At 37.2% G+C, this 21,701-nt stretch overlaps 1 protein-coding gene across 1 annotated transcript in view; it reads left to right on the top strand.

Annotated features, from left to right (window-relative positions):
• The window catches only part of ATRNL1 (attractin-like 1), a 428,818-nt gene that overhangs the window by 32,245 nt on the left and 374,872 nt on the right, over positions 1-21,701 (top strand). The window contains exon 8 of the mRNA XM_014546342.1: positions 13,518-13,701. Coding sequence (XP_014401828.1) covers positions 13,518-13,701 — 184 coding nt within the window. The remainder of the gene's footprint in view (positions 1-13,517; positions 13,702-21,701) is intronic.

Below are 21,701 nucleotides of genomic sequence, written 5' to 3'. Positions count from 1 at the left end.
TATATTCTACTTTATTCATTATGCTTCTTAGTTCTTCTACTTTTTGTATTGGATCTGTCATGCTGTGAAAATGAAAGTCTACATACGTTAGTGTATTTTTGCCCATTTCTCCTTGTATATTCTGGAATTTATGCTTTATGAAAGTTGCTATTATGGATATTCATGACTTTCATTTTCGCATTAATGTTATAAAGTGCTTTGTTTATTTGATGTTTTTTGACCTGATTTCTGTCTTGTCTGATATTAATATTATGGCTCTTGGTTATTTGGGGTGGGGCTGTCATTCTTTCCTTCATAGGCTTTTGCCCATCTATTGTTAACCTTTCAGAATCACTTTGTTTTAAATATATCTCTTGTGCACAACAAAAAGTTAGATTTTGCTTTGTGACTCCATCCGTTTTTTGTACATTTTCTGTACATGTTGTATATTTTTAATAGTCACTCTGTTGTCTTTTAAAAAATTACGTCTTCTCATGTTCAGAGGAGGCCCATTTTTTTTTTGAGGAAATGAGTAATTTTGAGATTTGCCACTATTAGGCTTCTTCTGACTCCTTGTCTCTTGCCTTCCTTCTGCATTCCTGGGGCTTCCTCCTTCTGGCTCTTGGTTTTACTTGCTTTTTGCACTTGATTTGGAGTTTATGGGTTTTTTAATTCTATTTTATCTGGAAATTTAATTTTCCTTTTCATTCATGTTTTCCTTGTTGTTTTATTGTCTTCCCGGGAATGAATGGGGAGATTCAGAATTCAGCTATCACCATGCTTGTACTTGAACCATAAGTTTTTGACTTTTGAAGTTTTAAAGCAAATATTTAACTAAGTCTAAAGTCAACAAATATTTTTACTCTTTGATCAAGCCCCAGTATATAGGACACTGTTTCTACGGCCTTAATCCATCCTACTTTGTTTCAAACACTTTTGACATTATCAGTATTTTATACTAGGGATCAACAGTCTTTTCTATAGAGGGCAAGATAGTAAATATTTTAGACTTTGTGGCCCATGCGGTTTTTGTCACAACTAATCAACTCCACTGTGATAGCAAGAAAGCCAACACTGACAGTCCGTAAACAGATGGACATGACATTATTCCTGATTTTGCCCTTGTGTCTTAGTTTATCTAGTCATGTTCTAGAGAGAGAGTGTGTGTGCTACTGGGGCCTAGCAATCCTGGTCCAAATTAATTTAACATTTCGGCATGTGGTTTTCTTTGGACCTTGGCTATACAGTGAATTCATGCCCCAAGATCTATGACCAAAAGTTCCCAGGAAAAATGAGATTTTTCCCTTTACATACAGCCAAGTGGTATTTTCTGTCTGCTTCTGCAGAGCAGATTAAAAAATAACTCACTTTTTCATTGAGGACATAATCCTTCAGGGATCCTGACTTTGTATAGAAGTTCTCTGATCCAGTGCCCACATGGGCTTACCTTCAGTACTGGCCATTAAAACCAAATCCCTAGGCCACCTGAATGGTACACACATTCCTTACCCTGCCTTTCCACTGAATACAGTTTCTGGTCTTCAGAATATATTTTCCTCTTTGTATACTAACCTTTTTTGCAGGACAGTCTAATTCAGCCTTGAGACATGGTGGCAGTTATGCTTTCCAGGGATGGCTAGGAAGGCACAGCAGATTAATTCTAATTTTCTATGAACGGTAAATATTGATACAGTTTGTTTACTGATAAATTCATTGGCTGGTAGGTTTTGATTTCCTTTTCTTTTTTAAAAAAATATATTTTTATTGATTTCAGAGAGGAAGGGAGAGAGAGAAACGTTAATGATGAGAGAGAATCATTGATCTGTTGCCTCTTGCACGCCCCCTCCTGGAGGTGGAGCCCGCAGCCCAGGCATGTGCCCTTGATCATAATCGAACCCGGGACCCTTCAGTCCCCAGGCCGACGCTCCATATCCACAGAGCCAAACCGGCTAGGGCTAGGTTTTGGTTTTCATTTGGAATAATTTGATTACAGAACATCAATTGTAGTTTGGGTAAGTTTTAAACTACTTCTATAGAGTTTCTTTTGGCTTATTCTATAATCAAAATACTATTTTAAAATAAATTTGCCAACAGGATATTTTTTATTTGATTTTTGTCTTATTAATGGCATTAATTGTCAGGCATACTTGAAGGGTGATCCTATAAGCTACAAGTCAGCCAATATATGGAGGTCTAAGATGAATGAATATATTCTAATATGGAAATAGGAAGAGTACATGATCTATTTATGAGTTTTATAAGAATAATAGGCGAATTAAGGGTGGATTTTAAATTCTGTGATTCATTTAAGTACAAAGTAAAAGTCATCAATTTTTTCTGTAAAATTATATTTTAATAATAAAATGAGCTTATTATGTTATTTACTCTTAATGCAGTTTGAATTCACTGCTTATTGTTGAAAGTATGTGGTGTCAAAATAATCCGTAATTACTTTCACTTTGAAAAGTACTTGCATAAAAGAGTAAATAGAACGATGGGGAACTATAGTTTAAAGCTGCCAGAATAATTAAGTTGTATATACCACAGACAAGTGCTGCTTCAGGGAATGATACTATATTAAGTAGGGCTGGTTTGAACATAAATAATAGGTTAATTTATCATCTTAGTTATAAGTAAAGACTTATCTCTACAGAGACAGTTTAAAACATTTTCCCCGCTGTTTATAGTGAGATTACTATACTGCCATGTAAGTTTAAGCTTTTTTTTTTCTGACTGATTTTTTTTTTCTTTTTTCTTTTTTATAATTTTTTTTATTGCTTAAATTATTACAAAGAGTATTACATATGTCTCCTTTTTTTTCCCCCCGCCCTTGTGATTTTAATGGCTTCAACTACTCCAAATGCAGGTCGGATTTACTTTGAGAATCCTTACATGTTTAAAGCTTCTAGAAAACTGAGAATGTTTTGTTTAATTACAGAAGGGACTCTCTTTTCCAGCACTATGGTGAAGGTAACGGGAAAGAAAGTTGAAATTATAATAGAGCGATTCATGAAAACAGGGTATTTTACTAGATAAAAATTTACCCAGAATTATACTCTAAGGACATTGATCTCACCATTATGTAGAGATTTTTAAAAGAGACAAAAATTTCCCAGTTAACATACTCCAAAATGACCACTTACTAAACTTCTAATAATAGTGAAAATAACTGTGAAGTATTTCTGGTTCAGTGCTTAGTATCCTGAGTCTTCTTTGAGATTTTTTTGTAATAATATGCTTTAAAACCAAGGAACCATCTAGTTAACTTCAGTTATCTTAGTTTGAGTCTTATCCATTAACAGTAACAAAATTTAAGACACTAGAGAATATGTTTAGCTGTGTAGTTGAAAGTTTATGCATATTACCATTGCTGGTTTGAGTTTTAGAGGATCTGTTGAGCTCAGGAGCACCTCCATATATTGGCTGACTTTGTAGCTTATAGGATCACCCTTCTGGTTCCACTTGGTTCCGGACATATGCAGTAATGCGTATCAGCAAGTAATGCATCAGGTCTTATTCCTTGTCTTTGCGGAACTTATTTCTAGTAGGGTGATACAGCCAATAAGTAGTAAATATAATACAGATGTGCATGCTGTATGATGTGTTAGAAGATAGTAAATTTTATAAAAATAGAGCAAAGCAAAGGGGATTGAGAATACCGAGGTGGTTGGGAAGGCCAGCAGGGTAAGCCTCAATGAGAAGATGAATTTTGATCAAAGAATTGCAGGAAGTGGAGAAGTTTGCTATGTAGCTAATCTGTGGGGAAGGGGAGTGTTCCCTAGAAGTAGGAACAGCTAGTGTAAAGGCGAGAACATTCAGAGCATGGTCAGGGAACACCAAGGAGTCTGGAGGAGAGAATAAAAATTAACAGATGAGGTCAGAGAAGTAATAAGGAGCAAAATCATAGGGTTTTCGCATAGCCTTTGTTTCTTGCTCTGAGGAAAGGGAGAGATGTTGCAAGCTTTTGGGCAGAGCAACGACATAATTTTTAAATGAATCATTCCGGCTGGCTTGAAACTAACCTCTGCGGAGGAAAGAACAGAAGCGAGGAGGCAGTCAGATTACTGTTAGTCTGAGCAGTGATGATGGGCTTAGACCAGGGTGGTAGTATTGGAGTGAGGAGAATCAGTCCATTTGTTTTATATGTTTTTAGAGTAAAACGAATAGTACTGAGGGTTTGGATGTAGAGTCTGAGATAAAAGAGAGGAGTCAAGGATGACTCCAGGGTTTTTGGCCTGAACAACTAGAAAGATATAGTTGCCATCGACTGACATGTTGAAGATTCTGAAACAGGTTTGAGGCGAAGGATGAGTCAAGGTCAGGATTTCAGTTTGGACATTGATATGTGTGATATCCATTAGACATTACAGTGAAAATGTCAACTAGATGTGTGGGTCTGGAGTTCTTCTAGAGAGAGATCTGGGCTGGAGATGTAGATGTGGGAGTTTTGGGGATAGAGATAGATAGCATTTAAACCATGCGGCTGAATCAGATCACTAAGGAAATGGGTGCAGATAAAAAGAAAGAGTGATTGAGCCCCAGGGTGTTCCAGTGGTAAGAGGTGGGGGAGAAGAAGAAAATGAGCAAGAAAGAGTGCGGTGAACTGGATGCCAAGTGAAGAAAGATTTTAAACAGAAGAGTCGCCATCTCTGTTAAGTGCTGCTCCGCCGGTGGGTGAAGTAAGATGATCACTAAGGATTGACCTTGGATTTGGGACTGCGCAGGTCATTGGTGATCTGCACAAGAACAGTCTGTGTGTAGTGGTTGGGTAAAAGCCCAATTGGATTGAAGAGGGAATTGGGCAGCTCTTTCAAGGAAACTTGCTTGTCAGGGGGAGCAAAGAAGTTAGCAGCAACTGGCAGGAAATACAGGATCTTTCTAAAGCGTTTTCACACAAGCAGACCACAAAACAAGGATTCAAGTGAAAGAATTTTATTTGGGAAAGGGCAGGTAACACGATTAGGACAATTCAGAAATAATGCCGACAAGAGAAGGCAGCCTTCATATGCATAACCCAGGCACATAGACAATCGTGCTGTAGGCCTGGGGGAGAGGGGATGGAGGGAGTTAATGGAGGGAAAAAAGGGACATCTGTAATACTTTCAAAATAAAGATGAATTAAAAAAAAGGGTCCATTAATAGAGACAACTACTAGAGTGGTGATGGAACTTACCAGGCTTTCAATCAACATGTAATCTTTGAAATTTCCTTCTTTAATTATAACGCTTGTAGTTAGTTGATGAATCCTGTGGGCTGTGTTCCCAAAATCAGACCATTCTTTAGCTGAAGATAGGTTTCATTCAATGTGCTTGATTTACAGTTGACCTCTGAACAAGATGGGTTTGGACTGCATGAGTCCACTTATATGCAGATTGTGTTTTAGTGGATACCTATACTGTTTCCCATCCATGGTTGGGAGTCTGTGGATGCAGGGAGCTGACTGTATGCTCGATCTACACCATTTAACATCGGGGACTTGAGCTTTCATGGATTTTCACCTCCGTGGGGGGTCCTGGAACCAGTCCTCCATGGATACTGAGGGACAACAAGTGTAGTTCAGTTTTGGGGTAGTTAAAAGTTACACTCGGATTTTCAACTACTTGAAGGGTTGGCACCCATAAGCCTGTGTTGTTCAAGGCTCAACTGTGAATGTAAATGTGTGTAGGTAGATAACAGCAGAGAGCTTAAGGAAATAGCTTACGTGGAACACACACAAGTAGGTATGACAGGGAAATTTTTCAGGAGGGCACCCTAGAGTATAATTTCCAAGAGCGATGTATGGTTATCAGGTGCTTAGAAGTGACAGTAATCAACTAGCTTCATGCACAAAATTATTGGAAAAATCAGAAAAACTCATAATGTAGAGATCAGCTTGCAGTAAAGGCGCCATAAACTTTTATTTTAAGTAACAAAGTGGAGGTAGACTCTATAATTGTATAATCATGAAAAGATTCTTGTTATTCTACAATTGTGTTTACTGCCTTTTTCATTTTCTGGTAGTGGTTTAATTTTTCTCTGGATTCTTTGTTTATAAATGACTATAAACACATATTGCTTTTTATAGTTATTCTTTTTCTAAGAAGTTGACTTTAAGGCATCAATCCTGCTGTATATCTCTTTGTTTGTGTACTTTCTAGTAAAGTGCCATGTATTAAATACCTGGTAAATATTTGAGGAGGAAGGAATAGGTTGTCAGCAGTATTCCTTTTCTGCTTCTATTATACTTGGACTTTAACAATTTTAATACTATGTGGTAATCTGTAGCATTTTATTTTCTCTTGATGTTCAAGATTGATATATTTGCTCAACATTTTTCAAGAACATTAGCTATTGGTATTTTTAAAAATACATAGTACTCTTGTTTGCCTATACATTACTTTCTATTTATTAAAAAACATAACCATTTGTTGGATATTGCTTGTAATTTTTCTCTTTATAATTATGTTTACATCAATATAGGAATAATCATGTCTAACTAATAAAATCACCCCAAAGTATATTTGATGAAAGGATATTTATTTTAAAAAGCATAGCCATTTGCTGTATCCCTTTAATTTTCTCTTTTTAATCATGCTTATTAATTTTTATTTTTCAAAAGGTTTTCTGCCTTCACTATTCTGAAATTCAGAATATCTTCTTATATATTTGTTTTAAAAAATAGCTTTACCACATATCCATGTGTGCTTATATGGCATACTGTTCTGTTCACTTGTTTTTGAATTTTTAAAATGGAAATAACGTTTTATGCAGTTTTCTGAGGTTTTCTTTTATTTCATTTTTTTTAAGCAGGGTTCACCTATGTTGTTATGACTTACCACTATTAACTCCTTCGCATTTCTGTATTTTATTATATAACTACCACAATTCACTTATCCACTCTCCTGTGCTTGAGCTGTTGGGTTGGATACCTGTCAAAAATCACCCACAGAAGCAATTTTGAAACGTCTTGATAAAAATACTATATTTTAAAAGATAAAGAAAAAATATTCAGTCTCTTCAAGCAGAAAGATGAAATATTTTGTACAGGCAAGAGATTAGGTTAGTATCAGATTTCTCAAAAGCAACATAAAATCTAGGCAAACATGGAACAACTTTTTCAGGAAAGCAAGGATAGACTAAGGGTTTTATATCTTACCAGACCGTCCTTCAGGTGTCAAGGCTATAGAAAGAACAGTTTGAGCATGCCAAACTCAGATAATTCTGTCTCTATGTGGCCTCCCCTAAGAAATCTGCTCAAGTAGAAATGTGCAGACTTCTTTTTTAGTAAAAGTCTAGATAGTAAGTAATTTAGGCTCTATATGGGCTACCTGGTATGTGTTGTCACTACTCAGCTCTGCCATTGAAGCTGTACACAGGCAGCCGTGTAAAGGTAGAAAGATGAAGGAGCGTGGCTGTGTTTCAGTAAAACAGGATTTACAGAACAGTTGGGCTGGATTTGGTCCCTGGGGTGTACTTTGCCAACCCCTCTCCTAGAGAATAAGCTTCATCTCAGGAAGCGATGAATGGGAACACTTCAGGTAAAAGACTGATGGAGAACACTTCACGTATTTAATTTTAGAGCTAAGACTAAAACAAGGGTGTAGATGTCAATAGACAGTATGCAAATGTTATGTGTTTTGTCCAAGTAGAAAGAATGCAATTAGAAATAGAAGGAGAAGAAGGGAAGCCATTTAACTCTTGATATTCAGTAAGGTTCTATTGGATCCAATTTTATTTTTTCTGTTTTTTGTTTGTTTGTTTGTTTTTGAGCAGGCCTAACTATCTGTGAAGACTGTTGTTTTATACTAGAGGCCCGGTGAATGAAATCGTGCTTGGGAGTGGAGGGGGGGTGTTCCCTCAGCCCAGCCTGCACCCTCTCGCAATCCAGGACTCCTTGGGGGGGATGTCCGACTGCCGGTTTAGTCCTGATCCCCCAGGAATCCCTGCTGGATTGGTCCTAAACTGGCAATTGGACATCCCTCTCGAAATCCGGGGCCGCTGGTTCCTAACCTCTCACCTGCCTGCCTGCCTGCCTGATCGCCCCTAACCACTTGCCAGCCTGCCTGATCGCCCCTAACTGCTCGCCTGCCTGCTGATCACCCCTAACCACCTCTGCCTCGCCCCCACTCGCTGCGGCTTCGGAAGGACGTTCAGCTGTCTGGTCTAATTAGCATATTACACCTTTATTATTATAGATTATTATAGATGTCCCATTCTCTCTTAGAAGTCTTCAAATGAACAAAGAGAACATCTCCTTTACAAAATACTCTTAGAAGTCTTCAAATGAACAAAGAGAACATCTCCTTATTTACAAAATATAGAATATTCCATCTGTAATTATTAGGTGGATTTATTTCACTCAACCATGTTTCAAATGAATAACACAACCATTCTGATAGGGAAAGAGATTGAACAAATCCAAGTGGCTTTTTAACATAATGTTTGACAGAATGGCCTCTGTCTAGGTGTGGATGTGGGGAAGAAGTGCAAGCAAACCTTTTACGTTTGTTTTGGAAGGTTTTGGTGAAGCACTTCTGAAATTATTTTAGGTGTATTGTTAGATTGAAAAAATGAGTTGATATTAGGAATTAAAGTTCTCAGTGTGGAAGATAGGAGATATAGACGTGAAATGGGGAGAGAAAGGAAGAATCCTGTCTGAATGGGTTGGAATTGGAGGCATCAGTGTGAGCTTATGTTCAGATAGATAGACAGAAAGCTGTAGATGTAGATTCTTCCAAAATGGCCTAGAAGCTAAGACACCCTAGTAGTGATCACACTGATCACTGATTTTCCCAGATCCAGTTTCTAATAACATTCCCATAAGTAGTTATGGCTGATTGTAAGGCTGTGGCAGGGAAAGCAAAGATGAGCCTGATACGTCTTGTTCTACCAAATGCAGGAAGTGCTCAGGAAAGTGATGGGTCCTGTCACAGAAACAGTCCTATGTCAGCTTGGAGGGGTCCCATTGATAGTCTGGGGCGACTTCAGCATCAAAATAATTTAAGCAAGTAATAAATTATAAACTGGTGGAAAATATTATCCATGAGCTAGCACCCCATAATGGACAGACCAGCAGACACAAATAGTGCTGGGGGGAATTCTCTTTCTTATACAGAGTGCAGGCTGGCATTGTTGGATGCTAAATCTGTGGGGGAGGGGATGGATTTTTGGTGAGATGTGCTTGGTATCTAAGTGTCTTCCCCACTGATTGTGTATACGGTGCAGGGGGAAATAGTAATAACTATGTCAGTACTTGTATGGGTGATCAAAGTTCGCATCATGAGCCATGGGAAATTGGGCATTGCGTGCCTCTGGATATGCTACTGCTGAACAAACATCACTCATAGCAGGCTTGGCAAACTTTCTGTAAAGGTTCAGATAGCAAATTTTTTTTTCATTGGGCATTGCGTGCCTCTGGATATGCTACTGCTGAAACAAACATCACTCATAGCAGGCTTGGGAAACTTTTTCTGTAAAGGTTCAGATAGCAAATATTTTCTTTTTCTTTCAGTCATTTTGTCTCTGTTTCTTCTCAATTCTGCCATTGAAATTTGAAAGCAAGCCACAGATAGTATGTATGTGAATGAATTTGCCTTTGTGCCAGTAAATCTTTATTTACAGAAATGAGTAGCAGGCCATTATTTGGCCTTTGGACATAGGTTGCCAGCCCCTGGCTTAGAGTATTCTGAGTGGGAATACATGCCTAAATCTAATCATCAAGCAGTATCATATAAACTTCAAATGAGGAATCTTTTATTTTAAAAGGGGAAGAACTTTATTCTTAAAAAATGTCAATGTCACTTGCTGAGCCACACTGGCTGGACTGAAATTATTTTCAAACGAAGCGCTAAAAACAGATTAGAGAAGTCGATATATGTTTTTTATATTTGGTTGTAATAGGACATATATTGGAACTGAAATTGTAAGAATTCCTGTGAACTTGCTCTGGCGGTAAAAGAAACATCACTTTGTCCTTTCTGCTATTCTTTGAATTATGGCTTTTAGGGAATCTATAAATCTCAGAGGAGAATTATTGGATGGTTTTACTAACTTAGACCATAAAGCTCTTCTGGGTTAGTCCTGAGGGAAATTTACTTCCCTTTAAGTTAGCAATACCTCATAAACTTTCGAAGAACTTCAATGTGAGTCTCAAGGTTAGTATAATATTAATGTTTTGCTTTAGTATTTTCATGCTTTCAGAATTTGGAAGGAGTAGTTGGAAAACCATCATTAATGTCATTTCATGTTAACTCTTTCTTTTGATTTGAAAACCATTAGATACAATTTTTCTAAGAAGTGAATTTTTTCTTCTATGTGATTCTCTTCAGTTGTTAACATTACATATTTTTCAAAATTCTCTGGTGAATTTCAACTGCGGATGGAATTTTGCTTTTCAGCAAACTGGTGTCTTAAAGTGTTGATCTACAGAACAGGCATATTAGGTGGTGGGAATTAGGCAATTTTAATAGAAGAAATCTCCCCTTTAAAAATAATTCCGTCATCGGAATCATAAAGCATGGAGTTTCACTGTGCTTAAAGTAGGCCTGGCATTTGTTGTTGCATTTCATTTGTGAAGAACTTTACAAGACTTATTAGGGAAAGTAAAACAATTTCAATGCAGTAAGTAAAAGGTTTCAATAAATTGCTCCGTCTTTGTGACAAAGGCTGCCGCTAAGATTGTATGCATTTTTTAAAAATTTCTCAATGTCTCAGAAAATATCACAAAAGACTTTAGTTTTGATAAATAAAATTATTAAATAATATGCTTTTAGAACTGTTTATAAGCTACATAAAAATATATAATTGAAAATGTGCATGAGTTAGATTGAAAAGTTTTAGTAAATGTGCATTCAGAATACAGAAAATTCTGGTCTTTCCGTCTCTGCTTTACTTTCCTACAGTGGTGGAGATGTCAGTCCCTAACAGGCAGCCATTCTGTTGTCGTATATATTTAAATGTAAGAATTTATGTTAAGAAGGAATATGCAGTTATGATGTTTTCATGACTATGTAGAACCCCACAAATGAAATTTAATCACTCTTTCACATACTGGCCCTACAAATATTTTGAGATATGTTATTTTTCATTTACTTTTTATTCTTTAGATGAGCATCCCTAGTTCTTCTAGTATGCACATTATAAGGTTTCATTAATATCTTATTAACAATATTAATATCTACTAGTAGCATAGCCACTAGTAACATAAAGGATATTTCCTAATGAATAATAATAATAGCAACAGCTAACATTTATTGAAGCCTTACTCCATGCTAGGTGGTATTATAAACACTTTATACATATTAACTCCTGAAAGTGAACATACAAAATATATGCTCTTTTAACCCCATTTTACAGATAAAGGAACTGAGGACAGATGTCTCGCACAACTGGCCATTGATCATGCAGCTAGTCAAAGGGTTATATAAGTGTGAAATACACATTGTCATCTTTCCCGCCCTCTGTGCACAGACTGTACTTCGTAATGACCCATTCAAACTTCACAGAGCTTCATAGAGCATGGTGTGGTGCCTAATGTGACACCATTACTTGCCCTTGTTCTAAAGTTGATATTTTATTAATATTTTTAATGCAACCTAAATTTATATTTTATACTAATAACTAGAGTCCCAGTGCATGAATTCGTGCACGGGTGGGGTCCAGCCGGCCTGGCCCCAATTGGGGCGGATCGGGGCTGGGCCTGTTGGGAGGAGGAGCTTGGGGGGGCGGGAAGTGGGGGGAACGTTGGCTGGCTGGCCCACCCCAATCAGGGCTGGGCTGGCTGGGGAGAGGGACTATGGGTGATTGGCGGGCCCCACCCCCGATTGGGGTTGGGGGGCGATTGGGGGTGGGGCTGGCCAGGGGTAGGGGCTGCAGGAGGCTGGCTTGCCGGCCCCACCCCCCGTTTGGACCAGTTTGCTGGCTGCAGTGGGCATCATAGCGACTGGTTGTTCTGGTCATTATGGCATTCGGTTGCTGGCGACAAAGTTTCTTCCTTAGACTTTAGTTCCTGCTTTTTATGTAAGTGCTTGTTGTGAAGTGAGGTGCACTCTGCCCTGCACTTGTCTACTTAATGTTGTAACATCAATGAGGGCTTGACCTTTATTGTTAGAATAGTTTCAGCCCATCATTGCTTGGAATCATGATTCTGGCATCTAAGGATTTAGTTAGCTCTTCCTTTTGTTGAGTGAATGATCATGTATTAAGTACAAGTTCTTTGCCATCATTCTAGGAATTGACCAAAAAATGTTGCAAGTAAAGCTTGAATGTTTATGGAGCCAAAATGATTTCTTGTAGCAAGTGTACATTTCTAAATGCAAAATAAAAATGTGATGAGAACATGGATCATAATTAACTTTGCATTTTAAGTTTATCACCTGTACCTGAACAAAATCATTGCCTTAGCTTTTCATCTGAGACTACCATGTCACCTGTGGGTTCCTTGATTGAATTGCTAGTGATCAGACCTTGAGAAGCGCTGCGCTGGTATTTAAGAGGACACTCTTTGGTGTTAGACCTGTGTCACAGCTATTATACTTTTAAATTTTTTTAATGTTTCAGAAATAGTTGAGTGAAATACTGTTATTTCATGATGAACTATCCATTCCTAGTAAGGTGAATATCTATTTTTAAATAAACTTTCAATTTTGACACAATTTACATATGCTAAGTCTGTACCTAAGTCTGCTGTTTTATTTGTTTTATTTCCTGTGTGTGTGTGTGTGTGTGTATGTGCCTCTGCTTCTGTTTTCTTTCTTCTTGAACAACTTAGAATTTTATCTTGGTATACTTATACTACTCTTGAGTGTATCTCTTTGAATAGTTTTTTTTTAGAAATTACTGTGGTTATAAAAATACACACATGTAATCATAATCATCTAGTATCAACATTTTAAACCTTCAAGGGAAGTACGGCAGCCTTACTTTCATTTAGATTCCCTCATCTTCCCCACTTTTTAATACCATTGGCTTGAGTACCAGATGATGTTATAATTTTTGTTTTCTTCATCAGTTATTATTTAGAAATCTCAGAGCAAAGGTAGTGTGTACTCATATTTCTGCTGTATTTATTGACCTTTTCTGATGTTCCAGGGATTTCTTCTTTTATTATTTAATGCCTGTTTGAAGTGATAAAGGACAGCACAGAAATTGTTAAGGGCAGAGATCACATCTTTTTTTGTATTTGTAATATCAGTGACTAACTCAGAGCCTTTACATAGTAGGCGCTCAGAAACTATTTATTACAGCTTTTTTCCCCAGAGTTATTTATAATTACAGAAATGTATGTGAGAATAAGAGTTTTCTTTTTCCTCGTGCACACATAAATTTGGCATTTTCGTATTTCAGAGTTTGATCTACAGAAAGGCCAGTCTTACTCATCTTGAACCCCTAGCACCTAACATAGTAACTAGCTCAGATTTAATAATTGCTTCTTGATTAAATGAATATTAAGTATACCTTACTCATAAAAAGGTGGCATTACAATTAACTAGGTGGTTTGATGACATATTAGTTATATTTTAAATACTAGGAATTCATGATTTATCTTCTTTCTCTTACAGCATCAAACACTTGGCTTGTTTCAGAAACTAAAGGCGCTATTGTTCAAGGTGGATATGGTCATACCAGTGTGTATGATGAAATAACAAAATCCATTTATGTTCATGGAGGCTATAAGGCATTACCAGGCAACAAGTATGGATTGGTGGATGATCTTTATAAGTATGAAGTGAACACTAAGACTTGGTGAGTAGATGAGGCCAAAAGTATGTTGGGAAAGTGTGTCACTGTTGTAGTTTATATTTGTATAATAGTGGTGTTTATTAAGTATTTTCAGGGAGACATTCTTGGCCTTCTTTTATTGCAACTAATGATATTCAATTATGCAGCAAAGGCACAAAATAGTAGATTTTCTGTGTAGCCAGCATTGCTGTGAAGGATCGACTTTAAAGTGGGTTCTGATCCTGTAAGCATTACAGTTACTTGTGCTTATTGGTGCTGATGTTACATTTAATTCAGACAGGAAGTTTTGCTTACCAAACTTTTAGGATTGTTATTATCTGTCTTGGGATTTGTTCTACTTTGCACTCATATTTTATATTCACTTGTAAATTTTAAAACCATGTCTTCAGTTTTATTATCTCATTTCCTGTGAAATACAAAGCTTGTGACATTTAGCTAAATTTTCCTTTTGTTGTTATAAAAATGCTGCAGTGTACGTCTTATACTGGTCTGCTCAGGCACAAATGCAAGAGTTTCTCTAGGGTATGTACTTAACAATGAAGTGGTGAATCTGAGGATATTCATGTCCTCAAATTTACTGCATGTTGCCTAATTGCTCCTCAAGTGACTGTGGTAATGTATGTTTCCACCAGCAAGATATGAGTGTCCCTGTTTCTCCTTATTCTCACTAACACTTGGTAAAGGTGGGGATATTTTCTTTCTGCCAGAGTAATGTGTGTGAATGATACTGATATTTTAATACATATATCCTGGTTACTACTGTGAGAAAGCATCTTTTTATGTCTTCATTTGCCACTTGTGTTTCCTGTTTAGTGAATTTCCTTTTCATAACCGTAACGCTCTCTTTGTATTTGCAATATTATTATTTTTTTATTGATTGATTAACCAGGGAAGTGATTTCTTTGTGTCTTTTTTTTTAAGATACTACACATTCTTTTAAACTTTTAGCACACATTCCTTTATGTGAAATGAAATACAGTTTTTTACCAAATTGTGATTTGTTATACCCCCTTCAGTTTCAAACATATATTCTATTTTTTAACTTTATTTGAAGAAAGAAAGATGGAATTTAAAAAAATTAAGACTTCTTTAGGTGACCTTGTTAATTTTCATTATTTTTAGTCTAATAAAATGTAGTATTATTCTTTATATTTTTATAACTATTAACATTAATAAAATACCTTTTTGTTTTAGGTAATCTATATATTACATTTTATTTCCTATTTTAATATTGCTAACATTTCTTATTGACTTTTTGCTATAATAAAAAGAGGAATTGTGTAGAAACTAAGGCACCATCAACCTGCTTAACATATTTTTGCATATATGACAGATACTGTGTCATATCAAAAAGGAAAAGATAACTGCTTCTGCAAGATAGAGGCCGCATAGTTCACATTAATAATAATGGGCACAGTATTGCTCAGGGAAAGAACTTATTAAAGTGAATGGATAAGAGAAGTACGGGTATTATTTGAATGAAATCAAAATGAGAGAGTTAGTTGTTGTTTACTACATAATGAAATTTGATCAGATCTTACATGATTATTTACTTGAAAATTTCTCATAGTGAAATGTTGCATAGAAGAATATAATGATCAGTCTTGGCAATTTTAGCATATGCACAAGTAACACTGTATACTTGTCCCTTAGGAGAATTTAATAAAATAATTTGTAAATTATTTTGAGCACCTCATTACAAATATGTTATAGATACATATGATCCTTTACTATTTCCTTGGGTTCTGCTTAAAAAAAAAATAAGATTTGTAACATCAGTGAGAACTAAAATGGTATTTTTCTATTTGTAACATTCTTAAAGTTTTTTTGCTTTTTGTTTGCTTATTTTTCAAGTTTGCTACTATACATGGATTATAGTGTGTATCAGTTTCATTTGTCAAATATTATGTAACTTTAAAACGTTACTATTATGTGCCCATTGTACATACTAATTTTACATTTTTGCCACATCAAAAATGGGTTTATGGTTTAGTAGGTATAGTTTGGTAAATATACGACTGTGTTGAAATAATAGAAAATGTGTGTTTGGAGGAATTATATTTTATGGGTTATTTGAACCATTATTTCCACTGAAAAAATATTAGGAATTACATCCTTTGAAGGCATCAGTTAACTATTAAGGAACTGAGAATTTGTGGATCAAGATCTAGGAGAGGTAGAATGTCCAGGGAGGTAAGATTGGCATTTTGTTCAACTTTTGTCCTTGAGACAATTATAAATCCTGAAAACTGAGAAACTGATCCTGGCTTTTGTCAATCAATGTGGAAGAGCAAAATTGGATTTTCACATGTGCTAAGGAAGAGGGGTCTGGCTACATACTTAAGGATTTAGTCTCATCCCTGAAGTTCTAAACCTATTAGTAGGATAAACTCACCTTGAATCATCACAGTCTTTCATTGGATTATGGTGATCTGTGCATAGCCTAACTAGTTGGCAGAGCAAAAGTTAATTCTCGCTTGAGGAAGATAATAATGCACAGAGCCTCAAATTATTTCTTCAGTAATATTATGTGCAATATCTGGTATAAAATTTAAAAAACGCTTAGGAAAAAAACAAAAATTGGAAAAAATAGCTATTATAAACACACCTGAAGGACAACAGTGTTTTCTGAAACTTTAAAATGATTAGAACTTTATTTTCAAGGAATTAAAATATAAAGTAGACAACTAGAAACCTTAACTAAAAGAATCAAATGGAAATTATACCAATGAAAAGTACATTAAGTGAATTAAGAATTCTTTGGATGGGTTTAACAGCAATCTAGACACAGCCAAGAGGAGAATTAATGAAATGGAAGATAGGTCAAGGAAAACCCATACTGAAATACAGAAAGACAAAAATAAAAAATTAAAGAGGGGAAGCATTATAAGGGACATGTGGAAATGGTCTAACATGCATGTAACTGGAATCTAGAAGAAGAGGAGTGAGAAAATAATATACAACACTGTTTCAAGTCTTAATACTGATAATTTTCAAAAGTGACAAGACATCAAGTCACACAAATGGAAGAAGTTCCATGAGCACCAAGTAGGATAAGTACAAAGAAGCTTATGCTTAGAAATATCACAGTAAAACTGATACTATCCCAAATAGGAAGAGAAAAATTTTAAAGAAGCCAAAGTAATCAAAGGCATGTAAAAGAGCAACACTTGAAAAAAATGAAATCTAGAAGACACGGTGTTGTTAGGTGGCTAAAAAAAAAGCCATTATCCTAAAATCCTACAACCAATGAAATATTGTTAAAAATGATTTTTTCTAGCTCTTTAAATGTGATGCAATGGGAGGTTGTTGGTTTTTTTTTACACTTAATTTTTCACAGCTATTTTATTGCTTTATTGTGAGTTTTTGTGATTTCTCTAAAAACGTAGCTGTCAGGTTTTGGAAAGTGAAAAAATTTTTTATAAATTTTATTAGTTAACTTAAATTTTAGTAAATATTGATGAACATGCTATTCATGATGTTCATCCTTGCTTATTTCTGTGCATAGTGAGTGTCTGAAATCTTTTCAACAAAAATCATTAACTCTGTATCAAACACTGTATTAGAAATAATCCTAAGACTTCCTCAGTAAAGGAGACAGATAACTTAAAATTTTATCCTACATGTATATGTGGGAAATAATAGAAATACACACAATGAAGGAATAGTACAGCAGGGGGTATTTACTAAAATGAGCATAAAATATTGATATAGGTGAAATGATTGTTGTCTTTATAACCAGCAAGATATGTTACGAGATTTGGAATGCCTGGTTAAAATCACATATTGATCACTTAAAGAAATATTTATTTCTATAGCTTTACCCTTTAAGGTAATTTTGAGCCATGTAGTACTTATTTTTTTCATAGTGGTCTTTTATAAACTGGGAAATATTGCATATGGACAACAGGCTATATGAAAGCATACATGTATAGTTTCAGAACAATAATGAAGTAAACACCCTACCTACCCAAGCCAGAAAGAGGACAGACATTACAATATCCAGGAAGCCCTCATGTGCCTCCATGTTGGCTCTCCCTTCATTATCCCCCAAAGAGGTAACCATATTCCTATTGTATTAATTGTTTCATTGCTTTTCTTTATAGGTTTTTTTATCCTTCTGTGTGTATTTGCAAACACATCGTTAGCTTGTCAGTTTTGGAGTTTTGCATGTATTGTTTAACATTGCATGCTTTTCTTAGGGAGCTGTTTAAACATCAACTTTATGTTTTGGAAATATATTTTAATAAGGGGAGGCAGACAAAATGGAAATAAGTAAAATGTATCTTAAATGATAATAAATACTATGGAGAAAGAAGAAAGCATGGAAAGAGGATAGGTGTTTTTAGGTTGTTACATGTAAATAGGGTGGTACGAGAAGACATCACTGAGAACACATTTGGGTAAAGACATGAAGGAGATGAGAGGATGAGCCAGGCGGACACCTGAGGGACAGGGGTTCTGGGCAGAGAGGAAGCTAGGGAAAAGCCATGGTTGAGATGGGACTGTGCTTATCCTTTGAAATAGCCAGGGGGCCGGTACTGCTGGGTTAAAGGGTCTTAGAGTGGGTTGGGTGAAGTGGGAGAAAATGACCCGAGAGTGGGAATGGGGAACCCTGTCTTCCAGAGTCATAGGGGTCATGATAGAGATTGTGACTTTTACTCTGATATGGGAAGCCAGTGGAGGGTTTTGAGTAGAGATGCGAAATGCTCTGACTTGGGTCTTTACAGGATCACTTTGGCTGCTGTGTTGTGATTATGATACAAGAGCAGAAGCAAGAGGACCATTTAGGAGACTATTGCAATAATTGAAGAAACAGATGATAGTGTCTGGGACCAGGGAGGCAATGTGCAGGTGATGAGAATTGGTTAGATTCTCAATATATTTTCACGGCAGAGCCCACAGATTGCATAGACTAAGGGATTGGGAATCGAGTGGAAGAGGGAGAGGAGCGAGAGTGGAATCAGGCCTTGGAAGACCTGAAAGCATGAAGTCAGCATTAATGGAGATGATGAATTTTGTCGCAGGAGTCGGTTTGGTGTGAAGGAAGATTTAGAAGCTCGGTTTTAGGTTTATTTAATTTGAGCTACATATTACACATCCTAGTGGATATGCACACTAGGTGGCTGGATATAGGAGTTTGGGCATCTGGATACTACGTTTCTGCTCGGAGAGATAAGGATGAACAATCAGAAAAAGAGACAGAGAATAAGCAGTTAGTGAGTTAGCCTGAAACCAGGAAAGTGTGTCCTACAAGCCAGGAGTGGGTTTCAAAGGAGAGAAAGCTTGTCAGGAGCTGCTGAGAGGCAAGGTGACGTGAGGATTAAGAAAGGCTCACAGAACCTGGCAAACTGGTGTTTTGCTGACCTCGATGGGAGAAGTTCCCGTGGAGTGTAGGGTGACATTCTGATCGTCCTGAGTCTGGTCATGATGGGAGAAGAGGAATTGGAGAAAAGTATTGACAACTTTTCTGAGGAGCTTAGTTAGAAGGGAAGGAGAAAAATAGGGTAAGAGAGGGTCAGGTAGGTGAGGACAAGAGAGGTTTCCCCCCCCAATATTGGAGAAATAATTGTTTGTTGGCTGTTAGGAAAGATCAAGATGATGTTAAAAATACTGATGCAAGAAAGGGAAGAACTTTCCAGCAGGATGTACTTGAGAAAACAAGTAGCAGTGGGACTAGTGGACACAGGCTGGCCTCTAGGAGCCTAGACAGTTTATTCATAGGATTAGGAGGGCAGGTAGGTTATATGAATGCAGTTGCAGATAAGTGGGTAGATGGATGAGAGTTTGTGGACGTTTTGATTTGATTTTTTTTTTATTCTTAGTGAAATAGGAAGTGGGATTATCAGTTGAGAGCGAGAATGGGTGATATTTATTAGAAGACTGAGGTTGGATGGGAGAAGACAAAGTCCAGAATGGTCATTTAGGAGGGAGGAAGGGTGAATGGGTTAGGGAAGTATGATAGGGTTGCTGGCAGAATTGTCCTGTGTGAGATACCCTTACTGTGGGAACATAGCACCTTCAAAAATTCTCGATTTCCCTGTGGGTGGATATTTGGGCTGTGCCGGTTTTTGCTATTATGAATAATTCTAGTGTACATGTTCTTATTTAATCTTGTTTCATATACAAGTTATTGAATATTTTTGCGGGCTTATTTGATCATTTGTTTTTGCTGATTTGAGTTACTATGTGGCATCATTTCCTTACGTTAACAGAGCTTTACTTCCATCCCTCCCTTTGTGCTCTAATTGTCAAAAACAGGGTGGGCAAAAGTAGGTTTATAGTTGTTTATATGGAAAAAGACATGCAGGTTATGATGATTACGATAGCTTTATTCACTCAAAAGAACATCATCACATCTTGAAGCTTACCTTTGCCCACTTCTGGTATATTACATTTCTATATGTTACAAGCTCAACAGACCAATTATATATGTACTGGTTTATCACAACTGCTTTTCAAATTTATTAGGAAAAGAACTGTGCATCCTACTTTGTTTTCTAATTACATAATTGCCTTTGCCAGCACTCTGCATTGGAATAAGTGATTGAAGACTGAAGAACTAACTTCTTTTAGTGTCTTGTCGGCAGACATTGCCTTTAAGCTTGTGAATGTATTTGTAACATAATTCTGATATTTATAATAGCTGCCTTGAAGTGTTTTTTTGCTCATCCGACATCTGGGCCCTCTCAAAGACATTTCTGTTCTCTTTCTCCCTCCATCTGGGTCTCACTTTCCTTCTTTGCTGCGTGTAATAGATTACCCTGAAAAGTAGACATTTTAGATAATATAGTGTAGCAACTCTAGATCCTGATTCTGTGACTCCCCCACTCCCTGGGGCTGTTGTAATTTTATTTGTGTAGTGACCTGGCTGGACTCTTTTAGCAAAGTCTCTCTCCTCCTCCAAATGCATCATCCTGTGATGTTGCTCCTGGGAGGAGGCAACCTGGGGGGGATGCACACAGTCTCCCTGGGATGGCGGTAACTTCAGCAGGGCTCCTTGACTCCCCCCCTGACTTCCCGTTTAGCTCTCTGTCTCTGTTTGTGTCACATCACTACACAGCCTCCACTAATTCCTGACTGATTGCTCTCTTAGTTTCAACCAGCGGTTCTCAACCTGTGGGTCTCGACCCCTTTGGCGGTCAAAAGACCCTTTCACCCTTTCACAGGGGTCACCTAAGACCATCCTGCATATCAGATATTTACATTACGATTCATAACAGTAGCAACATTACAGTTATGAAGTAGCAATGAAAATAATTTTATGGTTGGGTCACAACATGAGGAACTATATTTAAAGGGCCAGAAGGTTGAGAACCACTGGAACTTTCAACAATGCTTTGGGGCATAAATTGTTCCACAGTCCATTTGATTTCAATTTCAGTCCCTGTTGGGCTCTTATTAGCTGTCCTCATCTTCCTTTCCCATCCCTCCTCCTTCAGGTAAACTTTTACCTGGTCTTTGAGCTATGGTTCTCATGGAGCTAGCAGCCATCTCTTTAATTGCTACCCAGGAAAACCTCCCTGGTTTTCGACCATTCCCTTAACTTTCCCACCCTCTCTGCTCCATATCAAGTCAGTTCTCTTGGAAGAGCTCTGTGCCAGTTTGTGGAATTGTAGGTGGGATTAGTAACCTGTTCCCCTTGGTGTGACACCACTGCTCTTTGTGCGGGGCACTGGGTCGGGGTGGTAGCCCCTGCTCTTCTCAGCTGGCCTCTTTGGCAAGGACCTCTGCCCAGTAAGTGAGGAGAGGTGAAGACTGCGCGGCCCTGGTGTTCTTAGCCTGCTGGGCCTGGTGTTTAGCTGCCACCCTTTGAGTTAGAGGATGAGCACTCAGACCTCTCATGCTTCCTCCTTGAGTAGAACTGCCACCCAGAGTTAGGGACATGAGAAGCATTGCCCATCTCCTCTCCTGGTTAGATCCAGTGGCCTGGACTAGGAGCTGAGGGTGGAGGGGTTCTCTGTTCTTCGCTCTACATGCCTGCTTGGGGGGAACTGGACTGT

This window comes from Myotis brandtii, unplaced genomic scaffold (assembly GCF_000412655.1).
Source record: "Myotis brandtii unplaced genomic scaffold, ASM41265v1 scaffold441, whole genome shotgun sequence".
Lineage (NCBI taxonomy): Eukaryota > Metazoa > Chordata > Mammalia > Chiroptera > Vespertilionidae > Myotis > Myotis brandtii.
This window is presented reverse-complemented; position numbering and strand designations above follow the sequence as displayed.